General features: G+C 38.1%; 1 protein-coding gene across 1 annotated transcript in view; it reads right to left on the bottom strand.

Annotated features, from left to right (window-relative positions):
* Nucleotides 1-21,173, bottom strand: part of TMC1 (transmembrane channel like 1) — a 396,715-nt gene that overhangs the window by 6,473 nt on the left and 369,069 nt on the right. Inside the window, exons 20-22 of the mRNA XM_081237467.1 lie at nucleotides 12,158-12,225; nucleotides 7,030-7,269; nucleotides 2,149-2,274 (exon numbers count right to left, since the gene is read on the bottom strand). Of these exons, the coding sequence (XP_081093593.1) occupies nucleotides 2,149-2,274; nucleotides 7,030-7,269; nucleotides 12,158-12,225 (434 nt within the window). The remainder of the gene's footprint in view (nucleotides 1-2,148; nucleotides 2,275-7,029; nucleotides 7,270-12,157; nucleotides 12,226-21,173) is intronic.

Raw genomic sequence — 21,173 nt, 5'->3', positions numbered from 1 at the left:
TCAGTAATAAGCAGAATTTCGGGTTTTAAATCAGAACGTCAGAACTAAAATCATCCTTGTGGGACATCTATTTGACCTTATATCATGCCAGTTTCCCTCTAGACAGTCTATATCAGGGGTTGTCACACTATGGTCTCTGGGGCAAACCTGACTCCCAGCCTGTTATGTATGGCCCATGAACTAAGATTGGTTTTTACATTTTAAAATAGTTACATAAGTACTTACATAATATCCTCAATTTTGCCTCTTGGACCACAAAGCCTGAAGTAACTACTATATGGTCCTTTAAGGAAAAGTGTGCCAACCCTGGGTGTAGACCGTCTCTGACAAGTGGCTTCCAGTTCTTCTGAGCATTTCCACTCAGCCTGAACTCAGTGTTTGGTGCTGTAAATGAGTGGTGGGAAATAAGTGGTGGGGAATAAAAAGACATGGGTTTGAATTTACCTATTAGCCATTTGATTTGGGGCAGATCTTCCATGTGCTTTCAATAATATGATTAATGAGGCCAACTTCTTAAGGTTATTGTGGAAATTAAATGAGTTAATATATGGATCGTGCCTGGAACAAAGGCAGTGTTCATTTCTCTTCCATACCGCTGGGGCAGCTTATTAAATCTTTAATTAGTGGCATTAGAACAATGTTGCTCCTTTGCTTAAAAATAAATCTCTCTCAATAAGTTAAGAATATAGTCATAAAATCTGACATTGTTTTGAGTGTGTGTGTTTTAAAACAAGACCTCCTTTTTACCATGAAAAGGCCTTGACTCCTAAAAGCCATGCTCTCAAAAGCCACTATATCGTAAAAACACTAAGAAGGAAAATCACTTCCAGGGCCATCTGGTGAAACATGCTGCATCCAGCAAGTCATTTTCTAACACATCTGCACCAGAGATTTACTATCAGATTCTTAATGGCACCCCATGATCAAGGTTCTGTACTACATAAAATAATCTGTTTTACTATTTAATTATCCCTACAGGCTATTAGCCCTCCCTCAAAGAAGGCATCATGGTGTAAAGGGGTGAGTGCTGGATTTACTGTCAAAGCCCTACTATTGTCATTTTTGATGTATTCTCACTGAGGGAAAAATCCCTTCCCTCCTCCAAGTCAGTTTCTTAATTTATAAACTTAAAGATGACACCTTCCCTCACTGATGTGGCTTGTGACCACGACCATCACAGAGACGATCCTAACAACTTGGCCCAGAACTCAGTTCATTTACTTAAACCACTGGGATTTCTCTCCCAATCTCTCCCTGAGATTTCTTAGTTTTACCTTTATTTAAACAAATCCAGCCCTTTGTGTCAGTTTTCTTCCACTGAAGTGTCCACGAGGGTGACTTCATACTTGCCCTCCTTGACTGAAATCAGTGGCAGTTCTAGACTTTTTATTTAGGAGGGCCTTGGGGTTTGAAAGGAAGGACTGGGGCACTTTTTGTAGCCCTTGCATAGGAAGCATTTTTTTTTTTTTTTTTTGCTTAGAATGTAAGTTTACCTATGGTGGCCAAGACTCAGAAACCAATGAAAGTAATATGGGAACAAAAGCCCCCTCTCAAGTTCCCCTTTGGATATCATCTCTGACTTTGAAAGGATAGACTAAGTGACCTTTCCAAGACCCTTCTGGTCCTCTGATTCTATCATCATGGGCAGACATAGTTATTAATGGCCTTCTAGGAACAAGGACAGGGTAATTTTTAAGACCCCTTAAGCCTTTAGCCCTGAAATATAGCTTATAGGGCCCTCAAGGGGAATATTAACTTAGAGGCTCATCATTTCTGTGTATTCACAGCCATATGTTTTATGGAAAAAAGGTGGAGGTCAGGGGGGTGGAGAGGAAGCTTGATGTGTTGATTAGATTTAGTGTTTATGTTTCCCTTGCTGTAGCTGTTTACTGATAATTATTTTGGTTACTTGGGAACAAATCTTATAATCCTAGGCAGGCAAAGACAGATGCAGATGGCTGTAAATTACATACAATAGGATCAGAATATGGCTCATGAATTTTAGCCTCTCACCACCACATAATCAGTGCTGAATTGGTTAGGTTACAGCACAACCCCTGGGGAGAAAGAGATTTGAAAACGCTGAAACTTAAAAGGCGCAGGAAGAACATTACAAAGGCTCTTTCTATGAGGAGGGGAAGCACATACACCATAACCAAAATAACAGCAATAACTAATCCAGGATTAGAAAGCTGTCTCAAGATCTTTGCCATCCAGCTTGGAAAATCATGTTCCAGTGTTTCTCCAATGACTTCAAACATCCTATTTTTGCCACTGAAAAAAAAAGGAGAGAAGTTCATTTGAAACAGATGTAAAAACCATGTTTATAGCAAGATGTAAAAACTATGTTTATAGCAAGAAAACTAGAAATTTTTCTCAAACACTGCCTAAGTACTCTTTCAGGTTAGAAATCTGATGTTTAGCTACAACTCCTGACACTTTGACCTCATACTGTCAACGTATGGATAAGATATGAGAAATGTTATGCCAACACAAACACATAGTCAAAGCAGTTAGGAAATTAACCACAGCATTAGGAGAAGATTTAAAAAAAATTTTTTTTGGAATATAGTTGATTTACAGTGTTGTGTTCGCTTCAGGTGTACTGCAAAGTGAATCGGTTATACATATACATATATCCACTCTTTTTTAGAATCCTTTCCCATAGAGGTCATTATGGAATATTGAGTAGAATTCCCTGTGCTATACAGTAAGTCCTTATTAGTTATCTATTTTATATATAGCAGTGTATATGTCAATCCCAATCTCCCAATTTATCCCTTCCCTCCAGGAGAAGATTTTTTAAAGCTATATTTCTAAGATTTGGGTTACTTGGGAACAAATATATTATATAAAATATAAATATACCTTATATATGTATGAAAATATATTTTATAAATAGCTTGTAAGCTTACTCCTCAGCAGCTGTTCTTGTATAAGAATACTTTCTTTGGGCTGAACAAATAGTGTGCTCAGTTTTTTTAATTAGCCTTGGAAATGAGCATAAGGAATAGCTTAATGGAATAAAATCCACAAATAATCTAATATCTCTTTCCATGTTATAGCTTCTGTCTCATTTTCCACCAGACCTCTTTCATCTGAGCTATTAATAGGTAACTGCACTGAATGCCGAATCCTTTCTCTCTCAGTATTTCTTCTGGACGGGCCCTAATGAGTACCAGCTAAGAACAGAAAATGGGAAGAGAAAGAAAACAAGCCTAAAAAGCAAAGGTCCTTAGTGAATTTGTTCTCAGCCCCTATAAACTAGAGAAATGAGAGCAGGATGTCTGTCTTAACTCAGTATATAACATTCAGCATTATCAGGTAACACCCATCATGCCAAATTATTTTTTTCTGTATATACATATTGATTCTACTATGAAATGATGTTATTTTCAGAAAAGATATTGCATTATTTATCAGCAATTTGTATGTATCATGAGAATAAAGGTTGGCATAACACTGAGTAAAATATTTTGGCTTCACTTTTGTTTTTTGACCTTTATACATTTTTAACTACTAATTGAACATGACCCACAAGTTCCAGATCAGATTTTTTTCTCTCCAGTATCTTTTAATAGACTGACAGTGACTTCAAGTATCTTGTCAGGAGTCACTGGACTACAGAGGTATAAATTTTGCTTCACAAACTATAGATCTACACACTAATTAGCAAGACCTATGATACATAAGGGGGAATGAAGCTTACTGACAATTTAAGATTCTATCAACCTATTGCACTAAGGTTTCTCATTCCTCATCCATTCTAGCTGACCATGCTTCACCTTGACATATGGAATACAGCCAGAATGAGGAGACAGGCAAGGAGGATGAGAAAAAAATGAGACAATCCACCCCGCCCCACCTTCTCCAGCCTCTAGGGCTGTGTTTGATGAATGTCAGAATGAGGGAACTGGAATTTTACAAAATCATCCCTAGCCACAAAGGTCTTCTTTGCATCCAGTGTATGAGAAATGTGAAGTTTTTAGTATCTCTGAGGATTCTTGGGTGCCTTTCCCAGGACAGGTCTCTTACCAGGAGTCCAGATCTTTTATTACACACAAACTATAGAGCCATCTACAAATCCTGGCACTCCCTTTTTCTGACGGGTGAACCAAAGTATGCATATTCCCAGAAGTCCTTTCCAGCCTGTTGCGAGTATACAACCAAGTGAAATGTTACTGAACTTAATCTATAGCTCTCTTGGGCATAGCTCCATCCACCCTAATTAGAATAGTCTATGTCTGTCTTTTCAGCCAGATCGAAAGGTCCACCTGGCCAGAATCAATGCCCAATGTACACCTACATCTCCTCTAGTGCTTAGTGCACAACAGTCATTCTTCATTCATTAACTCAAATTACTGGCCAACACTCTACTGTGTTTTGACTCACAGAGATGAAAATATTCTGTCCCCAACCTCTAGAAGTCAGCTACACTATTAAGAAAAATCATCACATCAAGTGAGTAATGTAATAGCAGTGTCATGATATAATATAAACCTATACATATTATATGATCTCAGTTATTTAAAAAATCTGCATAAGAAGAAAACCAGAATACAAAATGCCAAAAAAAATGTTGAGAGTTGTTATTTCAGGTCTTTGGTTAGTGTTTATTTTCATGAGAAAATTTCTATAATTTCTGTTTTTTCTAGGATAAACACATATTACCTTCGCAGTTAGATGAAAATACATGAAGTTATAATTACCATAATGTTAGCAGGGAGGTGTGTGAGAACCTAGAGATCTACAAACTGTTCAGAATTATTAGTGAGGGAGCTGGGGGAGAAACACCAAGTGTCAGGAGATGAGGTAGAGCAATTAGAAGAATTTTCTTCACCTGGACACCAAAGAAATCGTTTTTTAATTGTCAAACTGTTAAGGCAAATCCACTTAATAGCCTACTGGAATAATTTTCTGGAAAATTCACCCTCCCTAGCCAGTTCTTATGAAACCAGAACAAGCTAGACTATCTCATCAAATTGCTTTGCAGAATGGGTCTTCTAAGGTACTGTAGCCACCTTACCTGAAAACATACATGCACCTGGGAGAGCCTGGCCATTACTGTGCTGTCCCCATTAACCTACCTCAAATGCACGTTTACCAATTTTCTGCCCACCCAGGTGCCAAGTAGGGTCAGATACACTTCACTAGGCAGGCTGGTCAAACGACCTCAAACTCAGGGTCCAAAAGGATGGCAAGTCATGAGTCTCCTACTAATATATTCTTTCTCACCTCGCTAGCAAGGCAGAACAATGCTTAAAGCTTTAAAATCTAGAGAATAAACCAAGTATACATTCTTTTGCTCCAGGAACAACAGACTATCTAAATAGGACAGAGATACCCCTTTCCCAATACTCTACTGAAAGTATTTAAATTTCCTTGATCTCAAAATAGTGATATACATGCTGCTCCTCTGCCAAAGTTTGCCAATTAGGAAGCAGTTGGTCAAAGTCAGATACTATGTGTTAGATACAGACTAAGTTTTATTCATTAAAATCATAGTAACTCAGTGTAATTTAAAGAGAGGCAAAGGAGTTACGATCCAAAAAGCTAAAATTGTGCAGTCATTGTACGTGACTAGCTCAATGATATTTTTTATATTAATGGACCTCTGTTACCACCACCCAGCTCCGTGTTGACCTTGCAGGGTTTCCCTGGCAGACAACTAAGTTCCTTTGATATGTTTTTCTGAGAAGGACCCCCTTCCAATTAAAAAGTTAAAAGCACATCTAAAACTTATCCTGGATATTTAGTTGTGTGGGTAATTTGCAATTAACTAAAGTCTTTAGATGACTTGTCTCTTGAACTTTGTACCCTGAGCTTTATTAAGACCAATTGCTCTTTCAAAACTGTAGTTTCATATTTAGCCTCCAGATGTCGCTGTCTGCATTATTTACTTCCCCCCACCTGGGTGGGGCGGGGGAACAGGACTTGTCAACTTCAGCTTCCTGAATATGTATGACAGAACTCCAGCTGTTTTTGCTCAATCAGTAGGCTTAACATTTTCTTTCTTTGTGTCCAGGAAAGCAGTAATAACTGACTATTATTAGAATGAAAATGCTTCTTTTATACTTAAGTCTGTGGGCAAAGAATATTTTGACTTTAATTTAGTAACTTGGGTCTGACAGCATGAAGGAGAAATTATACATGTCCACTATTGCATCATGCTTGTCATTCACATGGCTTTTTGTATTCACATTTTCCCACTGAAAAGTAGAAATAACTCAAATGCATGCTGATCAGTGACTCAACATGTAGAGATTCTTGGGGGGACTTGTGGTGGAATGAAATCTCAATCCTCCAGATCTGGAAACTTTGCTTTCTTGGTAAGTGTCACAGGGAACGCTGTCATAGAGAACTGTAGAAAAGTATATTTCTAAGTTGGATCAAAGAGCCTTCTTGACTCTCTATTACTGACTTGAGTGATTTATTCTTGTTATTTGAGGAGAATATACGCGAGGAACATCCTTAATTTTTTTCCTAGCATGTAGATTTGGATTATAAATTCTGTGACCCTGTTTATATTCATTATTATCTAATAATGATCCCATTTCCTAGGTAGCTTGTGGAGTCATCTTTCTTTTTTCCTTCCTCCCTCCCTCCCTTCCTTCCTCTTTTATTTTTTCAATTAGGTGGTTCATGTGAAAAATAACAATAGCTTCCAATGTCTGAATGAGATGACCCAGCATCAGGAAAATGTTCATATCCAGACTAATGTAATCAAACCTTGCTCTTTGCTATCTCCTTATATAGAAATAGCTCAGATTCAGTGTACATATTTTACACGGACAGAGCCTGGAGCAGTTATTTTCCCTTTTATGATTGCCAAGTGAGAAAATATCGATAGATGGATCTGGCTTAAGAATGTCCATGTCACATAATGAACCTGAATATCCCAAAGAGCTCATTCCTACAGACCAAAATGTTACTGTTTGGGGGGAAAAAATAGCTTATACAACGAGTGACCATTCCCATCTCCACCCCTGAAAGAAAACTTTGCCCAAAAGAAATTGCAAAGGCAAGAACCTGAAGGGGCCACAATCAAAAGATGGTGGGAGGGACACGATCATGTACAGGACGGGCATGGTGGACAAGAAGAGGATGAGCAAGAGCATTCCCAGATAGAAGTTATTCGATCTGGAAGCTTTGAAGACCCTGGCCTCAGGAACGTTGCAACACATCACAGCCCAGCACTGGAAGTACATGGATGTGTGGAGCCGAAGGATATTGATGCCTGGGAGGCTGGGAGCGAAGAAGGAGCCCATCCTGGAAAGAAAAACAGAGCTCTGCTCACCATGGAGCTTCATTCCACAACAAAGCCACACAGTCCGTATTTATTTTACATCATGCTTATTTGCCAAAGGCAGAAAATGTGTTGCCTCTTTCAATCACATAAACCCTTCATGTTAATAAACTTAACTAATTCTATTTCCATCTCCTGTACACATTTTACCATCTTCCCCATTATTGCAGATATTGTGTACTTAAGTCTTTCACAGAAACTCTGCTGGTCGCTAACTATATCCACTTATCATTAGTAAATTTAAACTACAACAGATCAAACAGTATATTACACTTGTTCTACTTCTCTCTTCTACTTCTAAAAAAAATTTACTTTCCCCTAATATTCATACCATTGATTAATATATCTAAAAATTTAGCTTTAAAAAAAACTTCCCCCCAAAATTTTAAAAATTAAAAAAATTAAAATTTAGCTTTTTTTATAATTAACCCTTAAAACCACCCATCATATTCAAATAAACTGCATATGTGCATTAATTATTTTGTCATAGCTAATTAATTTTTACTTAATGAAAGAGAAAATGTTAAAGTAAGTTTTTCTGATGTTATTTTCTATTTGTGGCTGTTATGGTATTTTAGAGCCAATGGGAATTATGTATTTGTGCCTCATAAGATCCTATGTTTTGCTGATATTCAATTGCAAGCTTTATGTGTTTTTGAAATGAAAATTTGACACATCCATTTAATTTAGTTTATCTGTTTACTTTCTTATTTTAGCATGTCCAGGAAATCCACTGATCTGTACATGAGATTTTTAAAAAGTATTTTAAAATGCCACTTTTAAACTGGAACCATTTGAGTGAGGTCACTCTTACTTGATGGCTTCAGTGGTTATTTCAACAAAATAAATTTCAATTTTCTTTGATGAGAAAATCCATCAGAACCATAAAGCACCATAATGGCAATTTATTAATCTGAAATTCAAAAGAGGATACATGTACACTTATTTCAGAAGTATAAGCAGAATCCTATCTTTTAAAACTGTCCCAAATATAATAAAACCTTCAGTAATTCTAGTTAGGGTTTGCATGTTATATTTCCTGGTTATGTAGAATAATTTTTAAAATCAATCCAATGTATATTTGGTATATTATGGAGGGCGGGGGGTTGAGTTAGATGAAGAAGTTAGTTTCGGCTATAATTGAACTTGTGCAATCCAACAATAAACGATTTCATTGAAAAGTGCTAACCTGCTACAGTTTGTGCTGTGTTGTTGATAGGTTTCCATACAACAGATCTGAAAAACATTTTAACATACTGAATTGACCACAGACTTTGTAGAAAGTTAAACTATTAAAAAATGGTATGTAATTTGGGTGATGATGATTTGTCCATGTAGGTTAATCAATTACAACAAATGTACAGCATGGTAGAAGATGTCAACAGTGGGAAAGGCTGTGCATGGGTGGGGACAGGGGGTATATGGGAACTCTGTACTTTCCACTCAATTTTGCTGCGAACCTATAACTTCTCTAAGATATAAAGTTCATTAGTTTTTTTTTTTTAAATGAGGGTAAACTTTGGAACAATACTGTGTATCTTGGTTACAGGATAGCAAAAGAGAATCTGGAACCCCAGAAACATGAGCAAGTAAGTGAGTGACAGTCCCAGCTGAGGGGTCAGAATGACAAAGCACTAGATTATATTCCCAAATGCCAATGTTTGTAATGTAATATGCTTGCAGATGATTGTGCTTGCCCCCTTCTAAAAGTCAGGCTTGGCCATGTGATTTGTTTTGGCCAGTAAAATAGAGATAAAAATGAAGTGTCTCACTACGGGATGGAAACTTTAATAGCGCTGTAGGGTTTTTTGTTCTCTTCTCTCTCTGCTCTGACCAGTGATGTTCCAGATGGATCCTATTCTATCACAGTCTATGACTCCACAGTGAGAGTAACTAACACGGGCACAGTCCTTTACCAACTCACATTGGACACATGGAGTACATAAACTTTTCCTTTTCTAAGCCACTAAGATTTGGGGGGTTGTATTTAATTGCTGCACAACCTAGTCTATCCTAAGATACAGTTTTGCCTAAAGCCACATATATGTGTACCTATACATAGGCATGTGTTGTTTATCTGTATGCACACATGTGTACACTCATATATGTAAGTGCATCTATAGATAAATAAATTTCAGAATTTCAAAATAAATATCACATAGGCATTTTGAACAAATGACTCAAGAACATTATCCTAGAAAAAGAGATCCCGGCACAGTGATATCTGAACCTTAAAGCTCATTCTATCTTTGCCCGTGACTCACTAATCAGCTCAGCTCACTAAGTCCCTTGGCCAGACCTGATCCCGTCATCTGTCAGTTGAAGATCATTGTAATACCTTAGGCTTATAAAATGCTTTTCTTTCAAGAAGATCAAAGCAAATGAAAGCTTCTTTTATTTAGCTCTCCTCATTGTTCCAGTGACACGATGTGTCAGGTAAATTATTCACATTTGATCAAGTGAGAAAATGAGGTAGCAGAAAGTGACAAGACTGGCAGGGAGATACACGAGACAGCACTGGAACAACGTCTAAACCCATCTTCTTTCTCACTGTGTGTGCTCTGCCTCAGCTACATCCTGCTCTGATAGAGTAGAGATATGATATGCTTTCATCATTTAAAAATATGACTACAAAACCTACGCTATTTTAAAAAGACGTGTGTAATGTAGTTTTACTGATCATATCAGCCAATTCATAACAAAATGGATGTTACCAATAATTGTTTGACTTTAATAACATCGGTGTAAATAACCTTCATTACTCAGAAACTCCTAAAGCAGTGATTGAATGTCTCCAGTCACAAACCAATAAAATTGAACACAAAATCTCCATCCTCTTTTGATCATTTCTGTAGCAAATGGCCATACTTAGGCATCAGATCCTAATGCCTCATAAAATAGTGGATTACACGTGTGAGTACAAGGGGGCCTTCTAAACCTAGACTACACACTCCCCACACCACATCCCTACCCTGTCACCAACTTCCTGGCAGTTAGGAAAAGACCATTTGTACAAAGGGTTGACCTGAAGGGGAATAACAGTTATTCAATATTTTGCTTCTAGAACTCTGGGAAGTGTGTGAATATCTTAGTACACTCAAAAAACACAATCATTTTCTAAAGTCCTCTGCAAACTAACCGGAAGCAATATTTGACCAATATTTGAAGGTTGAATACATAGGAAGTGGTAGTGTAATGACACTTCAAAGATTTTGATGATGGGTCTGCCCATGAAAAAACTGGAGAAGATTGTTTAGATATTTAAGAATTTCAATATGAACAACAGTGGACTAAATAGGTGCAAAATTACAAGTGAAACAAATCAGGACACAATTATAAGAGCTTTGCTGACAATGAAAACAAATTTCTAGGCCAATCTGTTGTCTTCACTATGAAAGAACAAGAAATACACATGCAGCATATGTCTGCACAAATGGCACCATGCCAGGCCTGAGGGATTTATGACACTCTGCATAAAAGCCAGGGAGTTTTAAAACTGATATAAGGCAGTGGTTTCTCATTACTCCAATAGCACTGTTAGCCATTTTCTGCCATGACAGCAGAATCCCCTACAGGAAATGAAAGATCTGGAAGCTGAGCCCTTTTCTATCTCTGGTGATAGTCACATGTTGAGCCACCTTGACTTTCCTCCCTGCTTGGAGAAGAAAGGATGCATTTCACTCCTTAATGACTCTCTGGACATATAAGCCACAACCTGTAAAATTTAGAAAGCAAGGGAACAGGAATCACGTTTTTAAACATACCTGACAATGGAGAGGAGGATCTTTTTATAGTCTTCTCTTCATATTGATTGACCTAGTGAGGCACAGGAATCTGACAGGCCCCAAGGCAGGATGATGAGGCCCTTGACTGTGGTCTTTATATTACTGAAGCAAGATCATTTTAACTTTCGCAGAGAGGTTTGCTCTCACAAAGGTTTAACAATTCAGACTAGCTATGGCTGAAGGAGTTGAGTAATATATGAAGCTTGCACAAAAACTGACCCCAGTAACTAGTACTTGTACCCAGGACAATGGTGTGACTGGCACAATATTAGATCTGTGTCAATGGGATAAAGAAGCTCAGTTGTAACTGCTTGTGGGTTGGGGTGTTCCTAGGTAAGAGTGACAGATTTTCAAGACACACGGTCCACAGATGAATCTCCTGCTATGATTCAATTTTTAAAGTCAAAAATGGTTTCTAGTGTATCAACTCATCTTAACCTGTCAAGATTGACAGTGAAAATGCTTTCACTTAATAAAAGATATAACAATCCTTTGTACACTAGAAGAAATAATTCCGACGTGCAAATGGCCCCATGAAACAAATTACTACTAAATAAAGATCATATTTCTAACTAAACCTTCCTAAAACATGTATTTCACCTCTATAAACTATTGGATTTGGTAAGCTAATATTTTTTAAAGTAGCTATAAATTCCATTTAAAACATATTCAATAGTGACTGCAAATAAAATAAGTTTCTTGGAAAGACCTTACACTAATTTCTTTCATTCTTAACATGGGATAATGGGATCATTAATGTTTCACTGTTAGATCCTAGTATCACAGGATATGAAACTATAAAAAGCCTTCAAATAATCTAGAAGCCAGAACCTAGACTCCCAGTATTTGATGAAGAAGTGCTCTGCAAAACAGGCAGATGCATTTTAGAATTAAGATTTAAAATATGGGGAGAAAAGTAAACTCTTCATAGCCATTCACTTTGCAAAAAGACAAATGTTGAGTTAGATACAGACTGTGGACTTCTCTAACACCAGGCTACAGTGCTTCATGCAAAAATGATCTTGGAGGCTTTCTTCAAGTGATCAACTGTCCACAGCTGGCTTACCAGATCATTCCTTGATTGAAGATCAGAGCGAGGACATTGCCACTGATGTCAAATTCGGTGTATGAAGGCTAGAGGAGACATTCACTGTATTAGCATCTCAAATAGCAAAAACTGAAAGGCAAGTGTTTCATATTTCTATATAGGTATGGCTAGACTTGCAACTACTTTCTTGCAGCAACAATAGCAGAATAATCAATACAATAAATAATTAGCGATAAAATAATAAGGCATCCTTTTTAACACAGGAAGACATTTTTAAATTCTGTCATTCGATGCTGTGGAAGTGTGATGAGACATACACTCTCATATACTGCTGGCGAAAGTAAAACTTGGAGTAAACTTTTAGAAAACAATTTGACAATACATATGAAAAGTTTTAAAAACTTCATCCTCTTTGACCCTGTAAATTTACTTCTAGAAATTTGTTTTAACAAAATAATCCTAAATGCTAACAAATTTTAAGAAGCAGAGATGAAACCATCTAAATGTCCAACACTGGTTAAGTAAATACAGTTTAATTATGCTATGATATATATTGCAGCTAATTACAATCACTGTTGGAAGGATATTTATATAACCAAGAGAAAACTATGCTCTAATGTTAAACAAAAAATATGTAAACTTATACATTATTTTTTCTACTCAATATGAAACTATGCATAAAGAAAAAACTTAAAAGTGATCAGCAAAGTTAATAGCTGTTATATGTGGGTGATGGATTATGCTTTTATTTTCTTCTTTAAGTTTTGCATAGTTAAAATACTTTTTAAAAAAAAGTGAATTTCTTTTACAATAAAAAATATAGAGAGAAATACAATGAAAGTTTAAGAAGTTATTCAACTCATTGTCCAGTGTTCACTCCTAGATGATACCATCCTACTCAGGGCAGCAGCACCGGGCTGTTCTTTGTACACAGGGGACACCAATTGGAACTGAGGTGGGCATCTGTCCCAGGAGCACCCATTCAAAGGCTTCCTGGTTACACATTAGGCATCTTAGAAAGACAGCTCTGTCAATGGAGTAATGCTAATTAGCAAAGACAATAAAGCTGGCTCCTATTTAATTTGAGATAGAGAATAATCAATCAGGAAATTGACTAATTGGTAACAAGAGAAAAAGCAAACAGCAAAAAATATAAAGTGAGAGGACCACAAAGAGAGAGTAAGAGTGGCAGGACCTGATTACTGCCCCAGATCCTGACATCTGCAGGTGTGGCTTCAGACCACATGTATCCTCATAATAACTCCCTCCCTAGCATAAATATATACACACAGCACAACGCTCATGCGCACACACACACATACAAAATCAAACAACCTGAGAGTGTCTCAGTTTTTTTAAACCCAAGCACCCAAAAATATATTTGTAAGAAGATAGAATAGGTCTCTGATTTGGAGGCCCAACAAATCTTCCACAATTTTTGAACACTCTGCCTCAAGAATTCTTGAATCCAGCCATCAAATTCATCACTTCCCAAAAGGCAACAGTACTCTCCTAGTTAACTGAAAGGTATGGGCGATGTGCCTTGTAACAGATTCAGGGAGTAGATGCCAAGTCTGACATAACAAGAATGGTTAAATAGCAAGATGATACATAATGAAAAATGAACAAATAAGATGATACATAATGAAAAAATAATCCTATATAAGGAGGACAAAGATGACAGATGATTTCAACAAAAATTCACTCAAGATACTACTAAAGAATATACAAAGTGTTTCACTTAGTTTGCAGATCATCAAGAAGCTTAATGTTCATAAGATGCAAAGAGGTTAGGTCGACAGTTTTTGTTCTAAAATCAACAATGAAAATGTGTGGTTTTCATGGAAAACGAAGAAAATGAATTGCTTCTAATCTGGAGAAACGTTAGCTCTGAGTCTTTCTCTTTCCCCGGGAGCACTTTGCTCTGGATGAACTCCCCTTTTCTCCTGGAGCCCTGTGAGATCACAGAACACATGTGACAAATGCTCAGTTGGTGGTCTGCACCATCTGTGCCCTTGGAACAGCTCTTCTCTGTGTCCGTTTAAGAATCAAACCTTCAACCTTGGCCTCTTTAGAAGAGTGTCAGATTTAGCCCACCAAACTAAGGAAAATGAAAAAAATTCAAACTGTCAGAAGTACATTTCTTTTATTCTCACAAGCATACAAACCTCTTAAAGGCCATTTGAGATGAGATATTTTTATAACCAGGTGACCAGAAAAGCACAAAGGACACACTAGGAACCCTTGGTTTCATACTGTGTGTGCAGCAGGGGCAGCTGGAGGAATAAAATCTTTGATGCATAAATTGATTGACCGGATGCAGAGAAAGGGTACCTCCACACTCCCTACTGTGACAAGTGGTTTTGTGATACAGACACTCGTCTGGGATTCAGACTCGAGTATGAGACTTTGCCCTGCCATTTCCTTGCTGAGTGAGCTGAGCCAGTCACTAATCAATTCAGGCCTCAATTTCCTCACAGATAAACTAATGAAATGAACTAGATCAGGGGTTGGTGCATTATGGCCCATGAGCCAAACCTGGACCACCATCAATTTTTGTAAATAAAGTTTTTTTAGAATATAGCTACATTCATTCATTTCTGTATTGTCTATGGCTGTCTGGGATGAAAACAGGAATGTCATAGTTACAACAGAGACCATATGGCCTGATGCAAGGGAAATCAGTTGTTTTCCTCTGTGACTACACTCTACTCATGATACTTCTGACACAGATGTATAGGTTCTTCCCCCAAACCAAGCATTTCCCCAACTTTCTGTGGATACCATCTCGATGTCCTACAGTTGAACTCAATTCTGACACTAACTGTCCAGAGTTGGCACAGATCCCACAGGTTAAGGTCTTGGTGCCACAAGACTGCCCCACACTTTAGACGAAAGCCTCACACTTTAATCGAAAGCTCAGGTTGTCACCTATGCTGACTGATGGGGTGTAAACTGGAGATTCTCACGACTCCCTCCTCAGCTTTGATCATTTGCTAGAGTAGCTCACAGATCTCAGGAAAACAGTTTTTTTTACTAGATTACTGGTTTATTATAAAAGGATACAACTCAGGAATAGCCAGATGGAAGAGGTGCATAGGGCAAGGTATGAGGGAAAGGGTACAGAGTTTCCTTGCCTTCTCCAAGTACACCCTCTTTCTGGCACCTCAATGCGTTCAGCAACATGGAAGTTCTCCAAACCCCAGGGGTCAGAGATTCTTATGGAGACTTCATCACAGGGACAAAAATCAATCATTAACTCAGTCTCCAGCCTCTCTCCCCTCCCTGGAGGATGGGGGGATGAGGCTGAAATTTCTGAGCTTCTAATTATGGCCAGGTCTTTCTGCTGACCAGCCCCCAAACTGAAGCCACCCAGGAGCCCACCAAGAGCTGCCTCATTGGAACAAATACTGCTCCTATCACCCACAATATTCCAAGGAATTTAGGAACTCTGCGTCAAGAGCCAGGGTTAAAGACCAAATACAAGAACAAAAGATGTTCCTAGCACCATCATTGCTTTGTAAATTACAAAAATTTTAGGCGCTCGAGCCGGGAATTGGAATGAAGACCAAAATATATATTTCTCACTACACCACAATAACATACTTGCAGAAGTGAAAATACTTATTGTGCAATCTTTTACAGAGAAAGTTTGCCTACTTCTGAACTAGATAATTTCTAAGATCCCTTTCTAATCTAAAATCTGTAATTGGTTGACTCAGTTATTAAAGAATTGCTTCTTGGGACTTCCATGGTGGTGCTCCCAATGCAGGGGGCCCGGGTTTATCCCTGGTCAGGGAACTAGATCCCACATGCATGCTGCCACTAAGAGTTCGCATGCCACAACTAAGAAGCCCTCGAACTGCAACTAAGCATCCCACGTTCTGCAACTAAGGAGCTGGTGAGCCACAACTAAGGAGCCCGTGAGTCGTAACTAAGGAGCCCGCCTGCCACAACTAAGACCCAGCGCAACTAAATAAATAAATGTTAAAAAAAAATTGCTTCTCTCTAAACACCTTTAAAATGGGATTTATACTCCATTCATTGAACTCAGAAACTCCCACTCTAAAAACAAAACAAATGTAAGAAAGCAAACACACACACACACACACACACACACACACACACACACACAGGGTATGAAATTCAAGGCTCATTCCTAAAGAGGTGGATTTTTTAAAATATGAGATCATACTATAGTTTCATTTTTTTTAAAGCCAATACACTAATAATATGAGTGTAAATCAATTTGCAAAGTGTTGCCTCTAAAATATAAAAAGCTTAAAGGTAAATGATGCTTGAGAAAAAACAGGTTTTCTCGTAACCCGAGTTAACAAAATGATTCAAAAGGAGTAAGTGTAATAAAGTCCCTAAGGGCTGCTCATCCATAATAAGATTTTTAGGGGCCAGCAACAGAGAAGCCAATTTGGATTTGGGTTGGGGTCCGTAACAGTCAAGGAACTAGAAATTTTCTTGCTTTATTTTTAGATCTTTGTTTGTGGTGGGCTAGAGTAAGTTATCTACCCAGAAGGAAGACATATGGTGCTCACTGGATGAAAAAGCCTGAGAAAAACCCATCCTCTCTCTGCAAGTTTAATTACTTGGGACAAACCATCAACCTCTGGATATTGTGAAATGCAATTCAGGATCTCAGAGTTAATTCTGTCATTGCAATGACCTGCCTGACTTTTGTCACACTAATCTCATTTCCCACAGCTGGAATCACACTGCTTAGAGCTGCAGGCTGGCCTGGTCTGTGGCACTGGGGCAATGGCACTCAAGGGTGGTCCCCAGACCAGAAGCAGCATCAACATCTGGGAACTTTTTAGTAAAGTAAATTCTCAGGCCCTGCCCCAGATCTACTGAATCAGAAACGCTGTGTTTTCATGTGCCTTCAGAGCATTCTGATATATGCCCAAATTAGAGAACTACTAACCTAGAACAAATCCAGCCCTTGTCTACTAGGTTGATTCAGCACCTCAGGGCTTTGCACTATAACCCTAGTTGCCTGCAGATAGACTCCGTCCAGTCCAGCCTATTGTGTCCCTTTGCCCATGTTCTCACACCTTCATTGGATACCCATGACTTCTTACTGACTCTTTATCATGCCATCTTCCTGGACTGCTAAATAGTATCTCATTCCCAGAAAGGGAATATCAGTTTATTTCCTAATTCTATATCCCAGCCCCTCCTGCGAATTCCATTCTACAGCAAGAAACCTGTCTCAGCATTTGACTTACAAATGCTATGGATTGGCTCATGAATTAGTCATGCTTTGGCAGAGTCCTTGAAATTTCTAGGGGTAAGCATTGCAGTGAAAATTCAATATGATGGAAATCTGGTTGATGGCTTTGAAGTCAATCAGATGTGGATGTCAGTCCTACCTCCACCACTGACCAGTTATATGTCTTTGAGCAAATTATTAAAAATCTCTAAACCTCAGTTTACTGTAAAGTAGAAAAATATTATCTACCTCATAGCGTTGCTGGTATGGTTACACAGAATAATATATGTAAAGTATTTTGTAGATGTTCTAACACATGGTAAGCTCTACATAAAAATATAATACAGTGTAATATGATTAGTAATATACTCTGATAGTCTGTGAATCATATGCCTCTTATTTATGGGTAATCTTGCACTCCATCAGATCTCAGGAAAATCTCCCATATTTTCCATTCACATAAATTCAACAAGGAGCACCTTAAAATGTAACTTTAAACAAGGTTTAAATAAGCTGAGGTTTTAATTTGATTGAACATACTCTTACCCCATGCCATGTATTCAATCCATTTCTTCCTGGATACTATTTACGTACTTCATTGACAAATGGCAAGGATGGTGTCAACATAAATTAAAGTGAGAGTTAAAGGCATTCTGTGTTGAACTATTGCAGAAAACCCAGAGTTTACAAGAGGACTGAGGGCAGTTTTGCTGAATCAGGGTGGTTAAACTCCTTTCTGGGAGCAAACCATTCCACTCCCATGAGTCAGTGAACTCTTCAGAAACATTGAGAACTATCTGCTATGCTCAGAGAAGTCTTAGGAAAGATTAACTTACATTACATGGTCTAACAGTCTGCTCCTAGCCAGTAATTTTCCCACCTCAATTCATCTTCATAGGTTTGTTGTGGTAATACTTTGGCCATGAATTTATAACTGGAAAATATACAGAGTCACTTTTAACCCAATTTACTCAGATATAACCAGTGTATAACTCAGTATATTTAACATAATGGCTTTTCCAGAAGGATACTTCATTGTCCTTATTTATTCACTGGCTATATAAACTTAGGCAACTCCAATTCAGACTCTTACTTTTTTATATGTAAAATAAAAGCATTATGACTGATTTTGTCAAAACTCCACCTAACCTTAACATTCAGTGAATCTCTGAATCTAATGCTGGAGTCTGCAGAGTTTAGACTTTACAGAGGTTAATTATTGTTATAAAAGTGAATGAACTTTTTCAAAAATATCTTCTCTATAACTGAGCAATTCAACCTAGAGAAATTTCTTACAAGGAAATAAGTTTTACATAAGATTATGATTTATCTATGGAGATATTTATCTACATGGCTATAAATAAATACGATCACAATGTTTAATATAATAACAAAACATTAGGTACAGTTAACTAACAACAAATAAAAAATAACTAGTTATTGTACATTCACATGTAGAATATCACACAGCCATTTAAAAATTATAAAAGACCAGTTAATAACATAGAGAAAAGGTCACTGTTAGGTGAAGAAAAGCAAGTAACTAGTCAATAGGATACAAGCCAATATATTTTTATAAAAATCTATAGTACTATATATAAATCTATAGTACTTGTTTATCTACATATAAATAAATGCTAATACTCTACAATTCAATTAACTAAGTAATGTCATGAGTGGTGGGATTACCTGTGATTTTTATTTCCATATTTAGCTTATATTGCCTTTTCCAGATTTTTAAACAATGAACTGGTATTATTTTTAAAGTTCAGAAAAAAAAATTCTTTTTTTTGGTGGCAGAAATGGACACATTTTTCTCTTTCATTCCTGAAAGGATTCTTAAAAGTATCTTCTCTGCCCATCTCAGGTTCTCCTTTGCTTCTTGACAGGTACTTTCTGGACTCATACTGGCAATTACTAAGTCCAGAATATCAAAGAAACATTCTCATCAGCCTCTTATCCTCTAAAACAGCTGCATTTTAGATTTCTGCATCTCTGCATCTCTGCACCACCCATACTTTCCAGCTGCTGGGCCCTGCCTTCCATCAGTTCGTCCACTGAGAATTCTTTCTTCCATCTCAGTCTTTTGAAATTCTGATCCTCCTTCAAGACTTGGCTCAAATGTCTCTTACTCCATCCTGTCTTTGTATTTCTATTGATCTCTCCCACAGTGGTTTCTCCAATGTGCAATTACATTTCCTGCTCTGTGCTGACAACGGGAGCTTACAGGATTAAAGGGTAGCAGAGTGTGAGGAATTGGTAAATGAATGTTCCACCAGAAGAGGGCAGTAATTCCTCAGCTCTAGCTAATTTCTCCAGAGTGGGAATATGGGTCTAATGTTGTCAGGCCTTTCAATATGTCAAGAAAAACAAGAAATCCACATATATAAATTTTTTTTTGGCTGTGTCGGGTCTTAGTTGCAGCATATGGGATCTTTCGTTGCAGCACGTGGTCTCTTCGTTGCTGCATGCGGGCTTCTCTCTAGTTGTGGCGCACAGGCTCCAGAGCGCGTGGGCTCTGTAGTTTGCGGCACGCTGGCTCTCTTGTTCAGGCGTGTGAGCTCAGTAGTTGTGACACGCAGGCTTAGTTGCCCCGCGGCATGGGGGATCTTAGTTGCCTGACCAGGGATCAGACCCGTGTTCCCCGCATTGGAAGGAGGATTCTTTACCACTGGACCACCAGGGAAGTCCCAAGAAATCCACATTTTTTAAATGTAAAACTCCAAGCTTTAAAATACTAGCTCATAAAAACAAAAAAACAAACAAACACTGCAGACGAGAGAAAAAAATATCTGTCAGTTGAATCTAGCCTGCAGACCGACGTTTGCAACCTCTCCTTAGGCTTACAGCTTTTACATCTGTGTATCCTCTTGTCAGCAGGCACAGAGGTTTGCTCATAATGGTTTGTACCTAGCAGGCACTCAGCTGTGTAAGCTATCCACCTGGTGGGGCAGTGATAATAAGATCAATATCAAAGATCCATCATCCAACCTTAATGATTTAAAACTTGTTTTGCTGCTGAGCTTCTCTCTGAGGAGCCTTCCAAAGGTAACATGGAGGCAAATTCACTCTGTCTGACCTAAAACAGGAACTTGTCTTTTTTCCTGTACTTTGTTCTAACCCAAGAGCACTGTCAGCACTCAATAAATAATAAATTACGGTCATATAATTACAGCTTTTATGCATCCAGGTCATGTTATATTGACTTCATATTTGAAGCAAAATTTTCTAGCACTTAAGAAGAAAGCAGTTAGGGATAAAAGGCAAACATAAGCCAAGTGATGGTCTAAGAAAGAAATGGCAATTTTTATGTCTGCTTCAGAAGAGCTGAATCAGGCAAGGAAAATAGAAATGAAACCAAGCCAGCTGAATACCTCATAGCAGGGAATGGGAAAGCAACACAAGGGCATTCTGGATCTATAGCATTACCTCACCGTCGTCCACCAAACAGTATGACCTAACTGCTTCTGGCTCCTCCAAGAAACACTTTCAGTGAGAGAGACAGATGACCTAATAAAAGGTACAATCTCAAAGTCAGGTAGCCAGGTAGAGGATCTAGCCTGGAGTCTTGAAAACAGTTCTGAACGTAGGACTTGTCCAGAAACTAGAGGGCATGAGACAGGAGGAAGACCAGCAGGGAAGGATATCCCTTCACTGGTGAGAAGAGAAACATCATTAGCTCAAGAATACTAGGGCAGAATTGATTCCAGGGCACATCCCTGGAAGCAGGCAGAGTTCTGTCAGTAGACAGCGTTGCCTTGATGGTGCTAGGATGTGGAGGTTCAGCACTGAGTCAGCCAGTCCAGCCAG

This window comes from Mesoplodon bidens, assembly GCF_964165515.1.
Source record: "Mesoplodon bidens genome assembly, chromosome: 6".
Classification (NCBI taxonomy): Eukaryota; Metazoa; Chordata; class Mammalia; order Artiodactyla; family Ziphiidae; genus Mesoplodon; species Mesoplodon bidens.
The sequence above is the reverse complement of the archived record's forward strand: the minus strand, read 5'-3'. Positions and strand labels throughout refer to the sequence as shown.